This window comes from Dendropsophus ebraccatus, chromosome 12 (assembly GCF_027789765.1).
Source record: "Dendropsophus ebraccatus isolate aDenEbr1 chromosome 12, aDenEbr1.pat, whole genome shotgun sequence".
NCBI lineage: Eukaryota > Metazoa > Chordata > Amphibia > Anura > Hylidae > Dendropsophus > Dendropsophus ebraccatus.
The window spans coordinates 23,870,814-23,879,637 of record NC_091465.1 but is presented as its reverse complement, the minus strand read 5'-3'; the positions used below and the strand labels follow the sequence as shown (position 1 = coordinate 23,879,637).

General features: G+C 45.7%; 1 protein-coding gene across 1 annotated transcript; it reads right to left on the bottom strand.

Moving 5' to 3' along the window:
- Window positions 1-1,963: 1,963 nt before the first annotated feature.
- Window positions 1,964-8,729, bottom strand: AP5B1 (adaptor related protein complex 5 subunit beta 1). The gene is made up of 3 exons (XM_069947181.1): window positions 8,552-8,729; window positions 8,170-8,358; window positions 1,964-4,619 (listed from the first exon to the last, which is right to left on the bottom strand). Exons 2-3 carry the CDS (start codon window positions 8,317-8,319, stop codon window positions 2,010-2,012), a joined length of 2,760 nt encoding a protein of 919 aa, XP_069803282.1. The 5' UTR covers window positions 8,320-8,358; window positions 8,552-8,729; the 3' UTR covers window positions 1,964-2,009.
- Between the last annotated feature and the right edge of the window lie 95 nt (window positions 8,730-8,824).

Here is an 8,824-nt window from a genome sequence, read left to right as displayed (position 1 = left end):
CCCTGAAACGTGTTATGAGACAATTAAAACATTGCTATTTGTATTATCTGTGACTCGTGCCATTCAGCGCCACAATACGTCCAATATAACCACGTTAATGTCGGCTGATGGTTGCCTTCTATTACACAGAACGATTATCGTCCGTAATGGCCAATAATCGTTACGTGTAATAGGGCCTTAAGCAGAGACTTTCTATTGTCTGTGGTGATAAGGAGACTGCTGGAAAGTGATCTGTACAGAATTACAGTGAAAGATGACACCACTAGATAGAGAAGACAACAAATGAAACTTACATCTCAGCCTCCCCTTCACTGTGTAATCACCAGGGTTGGCGTCAGCACTGGGTGTACTGGGGCCCAGAGAGGGAGAGGGGCCTGGTGTTCTAATGTTCAGCCTGACCTTTGTAGTGCAGGGTGAGCGTTGAACATAAAAAGACACTGGAGACGGAGCAGGACCTGCACAGAGAGAAGGGTGAAGAACCTGATTACATTACCCGAGGTCCTCAACCTTACAGTGTGGAGAGCAGCCTGACAGAGGGAGAAGAATGAGCTGTAAATGCTGCGGGTCAGTCAGTGTCAGTAACATGTGTAGGTTAGTGGAGTCTCGGGTGATTGTGCATGGTGGATGGATGAGGGGCCCAACGAGGCTCTGTTGCCCAAAGGCCCGAAAAATTGTCTGTGGTTATCACGCTTGAAAAGGTTGCAGAGTAGCTCAGTATGTTTTACAACTCACAATTGGAAAGCTCCTGTTCTTTGTCGTCTGTGCCCATCGGACTTGCTGTAAAACACATCACAAAGTGCTGTTAAAAACAGCTCAGACAAGATGGCTTTTCTCCATGGTTTCATGCCGGAATCAGGTTCTGTTTGTAAGTCTATAGAGCCAATCTCCTGCAAGCAGTCAGACAGAATAGCGAGCCAGGAAGAGAAGTGCTCAGATGTGTGCTTCTTCTGGCCCGGTTTACTAATCCATGGTGCACAACCAGACCCTGGGTGATCAAAAGTTCATGTCTGTGTAACTTTTTTTTTCCCCCTTCAAAATAAGGGTATGTGCACACTAAGGAATTCTCGCGGATAACTTGCCAGGAAGTCCGCCGCTCATCTCCACGCACTCCCGCTTCACTCTCCGCCTGTCCTATAGACTCCATTTTGTGGTAAGGCAGATTCCACCGTCCTCTTAATGGACATATTCATTCTTTGGCCAGACAGCGGAATCTGCCTGACCATAGAATGGAGTCTATGGGACAGGCGGAGAGTGAAATAGCAGCGTGTGGGGATGAGCGGTGGAATTCCTGGCAAGTTATCTGTGAGAATTTCTTAGTGTGCACATACCCTAACACTCAACTTAAAGATGAAAAATACAGCATCCACACCCTCCTCCTGCCATTATGTTAGCTGAGCCTCATACTATAGAGAGGGCGCTACTGGAGCTGGACAGCTATGTCGTATCCCAGCCAAAGGGACATTACTCAAGCCAGGAGGGGGGAGAGCCTGCTGTAACTGTACCTACAATATGCTGCATCAGCAGAATACAGAACCACATCAATGTCAGGCTATAACTATCCTGGATGAAAGACAAGTGGTGATAAGTAGGCCTAAATTGTCATTATAGGCTGCCTTAAAATCACTTTGAAACTCACTTGTCACTTGAAAAACTTGATATTTCATAATATGTTATCTCCTGGCTGCATCCCATGATCTGGACAGATCCCCTAATGCAAGTCTATAAGGCTGTCTAGTTCTCAGACACATGGGAAGAGAAGCGTCCTATAACAGTACACACAGACACTTGTGACTTCATGATGCTCATATTATACTTAAAACCACAACTAGAACACATTATCAAAAATATATAATTTACTGATACTTCTATAATAGTTATATACCAGTATACGAAATAAAATCACAGCTTTGTAGAACATCTATTCTGGAATCACACAGCTCGGAGGCCGATGCAGCAGTCAGGATTATTACCATATAAACTTTAATTTCCCAAAGCAGCCATGTCTCTGATCACGTCTTAGAGGACACGTCCAGAAGGTGAGTGTTCAGGAAGGGCAGTAGTTTCCAGTTATCAGTTCTAATGTGGAACTGAGCAGTGTCATCCTGAACCTGAGCACACATCAATATGTGGGACCTCGGGGGCAGGACTATACCGATCTTGTATTTGTGATCGTGATGGGACACAACAAATTTGGAGAAATGGGACAGCACAACATCATGGAGAGATGATTCAGACATCTTACCGCTAAATATGCTTTCTTCATTGTCTTTCAGGTCATCTGCCTTTAGGGCATGCCAAAGCTTGTCAAATAGGTGGCAAGACGCAGGCAATAGGAACGGGACAAATAGTTCTGGGAACGATATAGGCAGCGGATCAAGCTGTGTATGATAAGTCAATCCTTCTTGGGTGCTGAATGTGGCATTCACAACTAAATAGGATGGATGGGGAACCTTTGGGACCACATTTATCATAACTACAGGTGGCTTTCGACCAACATACAGACATGGGACATTGATGGCACCTATTGGTTCATAAAAACTATCTGTTAAATCAAACTGGAGAACAATACAGAATAATTTCTGGTACTTTTCTTCAATGTCTCCTTTGAAAGTCAAGTGATACTTTAAGGCAAGTAAGGAAGATCGATGGTGAGCAAGATGTTGGTAATGTTCTTCGATGGAGCAATCGGCCTCTTTGTTCCCCCCTGTAGACGCTTCCGGATGAGCTGGTAAAATTTTTGCATGATCAAGAACTGGACATAACTGTAGAACGGTCTTCTTGGTGTTGTGGATAGTCAGTAAGGTGGAGAAGTTCTCACTTTCTGTCATAATCGAAGACAAGGATCGAGTCTTGGTTTGGCCATCAGTAGGTGACATGTTGAGAACTTTCCCGAGCTTGTCGCCGGACACGTTGGTAAGGAGAATGTAATAGAAGCGGGATCGGTCTTGAATGTCAATGTCTGCAAACTGATGCATTAGATATTGTAAGAGATCCGCCAAAGGCATGAACACCTTATGGAGATGTTCATGTTGGAGGATGTGTTTGCACACGGACAACAGAGCGTTACCCAGCCCCCAGTCTCCTTTAAGACACAGATCTGAGTGAGACACCATTCTCCTCAGGAACATTATTGTACATGTCTGTGGGATCGTATTCTCTTGGGCTACTTTGGCAAGAACCTTAAGATGCCATGGAAGGTTCTTCAATGTTAACAGATTTACGGGAAGTTCCACTATTTGCCTTTGTAACGCTTTGGACAAAGAGACCGGCCAAGCCTGGAATTCTAGCAGGGTCTGCGTCTGATGAATCAGATTAATGAAATATGGGGCCAAGGTGCTATTGTCCTTATACAGGTTTAGGAGGCTTCTGGTCAGATTCTCCATGTGCTTCTCGCAAAAGTGAAAGTATCGCACAAATAGGTAAGCTGCGCGGAAAAAGGTGGCCGTAATTTCCTGACTGGCATTTCTGTTTACCATGCTATACAGAGACATGAGATGTTCATATAAGAATCCTATACCCCTCTCGGCATGAAAGCCCTCATTCTCCAGATAAACCATACTTAACAAGTTCTGTCTGCAGAGCATCGTGCTGCAGTCGTTGAAGATGTTAGGGAACAGGGAGGAGGTCATGTAGACGGTGAGCAGAACGGGCAGGTTCTCACCAGGGTTGGAGTTGAGGGGTCTGTTCTCTGGAAAATGCAATAGGCAATCTAGATAGAATAACTTGACTGGCGTAGAGAGCAAGGGGTGCAGGGTCATGCCCACCAGTCTCTGGAGGAGGAAGTGCTCATCCTCCGCTGTGAATAGACTGTCTGTAAACACTGCTTTCATCTGCAGTATACTGTGAAAACACGATATATCCATTGTACCGAATAACCGTACAAGCTGTGATTTAAAGATGACCGGGGATATGGTGCGAACCATAGCCACTACCTGTATGATCTGCCAGAACAGGGCGTTTTGGCACACAGGTGTAAGGAGATAGGAGTCCTCTAACAGCAGAGCCAGGATGGATTTGAGTTCTTTGGTCTCATTGTTGGAGGGGAGCAGGAACAATTGTTCCCCTGACGCAGGTCGTAATTCCTTCATGTCTTTTGTAGCATTCCATAGGAAGCTGTCATTGCTCATCAGCACTTGCTTGAGGGCTCCATTAGCAGGGCCGTCTTTCTGCGCCAGGAGCTGTATAGCATTCTTCAGAGCTATGCTGTACAGTATGGTGTAGGACTGATGTGCACTAGACACCTCTTGCTGTTGCAGGGTGTATAGTTGTTCCAGTCTCTGGGAGAGGAGCCCAGGGTAGCAATTTTCTAATTCTCGCAGGCATTCGCAGGCCGTGACACGTAGAGGCCTGTTGGCTGCCCCCTGCTTCTTATCATTGACGTCTGATATGATGTGCATCAGCAGCGAGGCAAACTCCTGGGCCGTTTTGCAATTCCAGTTGAAGTTATCGGTAGCGATCTGAATGGTCTCGATTGCTAACAGGAGGTGGCATCTTAAGGTTATACTCTTCACTGGCGTCTCCTGTAAAATATTCATCAGGATCTCTGTGGTAATATCGCCTGATGTCTTTTCTGGGCACAGAAGGGTTGGAAATTCTAAGAACAGATTCAGCATTGTAACCTGAAATATACACAGTGGATTTATTAGAAAAATGTAACTGAAAAAAACAAGTCACCGCAGGTTGGATGGATTATAACAAGGATGAGATATAGGGAGATGTTTATTGTTTTAAAGGGATTCTCCAGGCTTAAATAAACATAGCAGCTTTCTTCCAGAAACAGAACCTCTTCTGCCTTCAGTTCAGGTGTGGGGTTTTGCAGCTCAGTTTCATTGAAGGGAAAGGAGCTGAATTGTAATACCACACACAACCTAAAGACAGTAGTGGCACTGTTTTTGTAAGAAAGTAGTTTTTCTAATCTTTAATAACCCCTTTAAAGTGTCCTTGTAATTTAGAAACTTCTGACATGACTGCTAGAGTTCCAAGTGTTGAGACCTAGAACAATCTCTAGATATCTACAGGAAGACTTTCTCATAAGGTCAGTGACAATATGACATGCCCTTCTGCTCTCTTCTCCAGGTAATGTCTAGACACTGGGCAGGGACTAAACATTAGGAATCAATTCTTCTGATAAGTCAAAAGTTTTTCAAAATGAGAGGGACAATTAAGTCTTCAAATCAATCGAGTCTGATGGCTTGGGGTGAAGCTGCCCGGGACCACCCTGATGATTTGTGGATCAGACAGGATGAAAGTCATATCAGGTTTCATTTAAAGTAATTTTGGTCCAGAGAGCTAAATAGGTGAATTTCTGCATAACAACAAACAGCCACCGAATACTTAAAGGGAATGTACCACCACACTCAGGCTGAAGCACTGGAGGCAGGCCAACCCACCCCCAGTGAGAGGAAACACCCGCCCCTCTATGATACGGCTCCATTGCTTCTAATGGAGCAGTGTCATAGAGGGGTGGGGGTTTCCTTCCACTGGGGGTGGGTTGGCCCGCCTCCAGTGCTTCAGCCCTGGCCTGATGGTACAGTCACTTTGAATGAAAAATCAGCTGAAGATAATGGGGTGTGAAACATAATAAAGAAGCTCTACTCACCCATCCTTATGCCCCTGCAGTGCTGCCTTACCTCTCCCAAACCCCCACACGGGCTCCTGGAACATCACAACCCAGGCTCAGGAGTGCCCCCTCAGCTAGTCAGTGACTGGGGCCGGACATGGCTGCAGTCACTGACTGGCTGAGCGGGTCTTTCCCACTGATTCGTGACAAAACCAGAGCAAAGGAGAAACTGGAGCCTAGTGGTGGTCAGTCAGCCTGTGACGCAGTGCTGCGGTGGCACGGGGACAGGTAAGTAGAGCTTCTTTATTATGTTCCCATACCTGCAGCCAAACTTTCATTTTGGATGAAGTTTTCCTTTAACATGGCCGACATCGGTGGTTGAAGATAGCCATGTCCTGAGTAGACACAGTTGAGCTTAGAAGAGAAACATGTCATACAGTTACTGCGCATGATACAGGACCACAACCGTGTCTTCCCTTTTTTTTCGCCAGGGATATGCATTTTTCCATTTCGCAGAAACCACCCAGACAAGGCCAATATAATACATACCTTTCCTGTATGCTCTGGGTGATTACCTTACACATGACAGACAGTGGTGTCAAACAAGTCATGCACACTGCTGGATCTGCTGCGGATTTTCTGCAACTGATATTAAATGTACTGATTTGTTTTGATTACACAAACAATGGACCAAAGAGCCGCAGTGTAAAATCTGCAGCAGATACGGTACTTGTGAATGTAACCTAAGGGTAAAGTCACACTCTAGATTTGCACATATGAATGTACATTAAAGGCCGTATTACAGGGCACGATATTGAGGAGGATGGGAGCGCCGAACTGTCATGTCAGTGCTTGCTTCCTCCTCGTTCCCCGCTCACTGTCAGAGCCATTTCAGTCACAGACAGAGAACGGAGGGACTGCCCATGGTCTGCAGTTGCCATTCCTATTGCATGGAGTGACTCTCAGCAGACCATCGCTGTCGTGATTTTTCATCATACATCATGCATGTCGACCAATTGTGGTCTTTTAATATGCACCATTACACCAAATGATTATTGGTGCAGCCAATAATCATTTGGTGTAAAGGGGCCTTAAAGTGACTGTACCACCAGGCCCAGGCAGAAGCACTGGAGGCGGCCGACCCACCCTTAGTGGGAAGAAACTCCAGCCCCTCCATGACCTGACTCCATTAGAATCAATGGAACCGTATCATAGAGGGGCTGGGGTTTCTTCCCACTAAGGGAGGGTTGGCCTGCCTCCAGTGCTCCAGCCTGGGCCTGGTGGTACAGTCACTTTAAAACTTCACTCATATTAGTTGACGATGCCACTAAAACACAAAGACCCCTACCAATCCTAAGAATTCAAGAGTGTATCCTAAGATTACAACCTTTCAACTAACCACAGTGTCTAAGTCAGACTACTAAGACCCCCAAAAATCACAAGAATAGAGGTCAACTGAATTGCTCTACTCAGGAAATGCTGGACTACTGCTTCATTCACTTGGGGGTGGGGTGGGGGGGTGGACACAGGAGCCCCGTTCTTGTGACTGGGGGGGGGGGGGGGGGGGGGGGGGGGGGGGGGGTGCTAGCGCTTAGATCGACCACTGATTAGATACTGAACCTCTTGTCATGTGATAAGTTGTACAATTATAGGAGAAGTCCGGCGAAAATATTTATTGAAGTATTTTATTGCCCCCCCAAAAATTATACAAATCTCCAATATACACTTATTATGGGAAATGCTTATTAAGTGCTTTTTCTCTGCACTTACTACTGCATCAAGGCTTTACTTCCTGGATAACATGGTGATGTCACTTCCTAGATAACATGGTGATGTCACTTCCTAAGTAACATGGTGATGTCACTTCCTAAGTAACATGGTGATGTCACTTCCTAAGTAACATGGTGATGTCACTTCCTAAGTAACATGGTGATGTCACTTCCTAAGTAACATGGTGATGCCACTTCCTAAGTAACATGGTGATGCCACTTCCTAAGTAACATGGTGATGCCACTTCCTAAGTAACATGGTGATGTCACTTCCTAAGTAACATGGTGATGTCACTTCCTGGATAACATGGTGATGTCACTTCCTGGATAACATGGTGATGTCACGTTCCCGACTCCCAGAGCTGTGCGGGCTGTGGCTGCTGGAGAGGATGATGGCAGGGGGACACTGAGGGACACAGGGCACTGGAGGGACACTGAGCATCCCTCTGCCATCATCCTCTCCAGCAGCCACAGCCCGCACAGCTCTGGGAGTCGGGTCGTGACATCACCATGTTATCCAGGAAGTGACATCACCATGTTATCTAGGAAGTGACATCACCATGTTATCCAGGAAGTGAAGCCTTGATGCAGTAGTAAGTGCAGGGAAAAAAACCCTTTATAAGCATTTCCCGTAATAAGTGTATATTGGTGATTTGTATAACTTTTGTGAAGCAATGCAATACTTTAATAAAAATTTTCACAGGACTTCTCCTTTAAGAGCCACTCCCAAATAGAAGCCGGGGGAGAAGGGGGTGGCATCAGTCGTACCCCCACTAATTCAACACTGATAACTCATGTTAAAGACGGACAATGCACGCTAGATGTAGTAACACGTCATACCTTAGTTAGTTCATTCAGACTTCCACTTTTAAGGTCCTTCAAGAGATCGTCCACAAACCCTTCGGCGGCCACGTTCAGTAAGAAGGATTTAGGACTAGAAGTAAAGGACGCCACATCCCTCATCCAGTCGCTGCTACTTCTGTCCGCCATGATGCCAAAGAGCCGACTAAATCAGAGAAGAATCAGATCCTGAAATAGAAAAAAGTGCAGAACACAATGAGATGTTGGGGCATGCTGGAAGTTGTAGTTACACCACAGTGCACATATCAGTGTTCCCCAGCATGTGGCTCTCCATATGGTGCAAAACTACAACTCCCATCATGCCCTAAATCAGCTGGAAAGCCACAAGTTGGAGAAAACGGTCATATATATACTACATTACCTGCTATCACATCGCCATCCAGCTGTAATAATAAGGGCACACCCCTCAGGATAATATCAGCACACAATGCACATAGCCACCCCTATAGTTCAAACGCCAGCCTGAAACTCGATAAAGAGGAAGCTGCCTGCAGCTGACCGGAAATGACGCACTCTCACGGCCATCTTTGACAGGGGCATATCAATCTCATTCTTTTCATTGGTTATATACTTTTTGTTTCCAGGTACGGCCATATATACGAAGTGCAATGTAAATAGACACGATAAAAAGGCA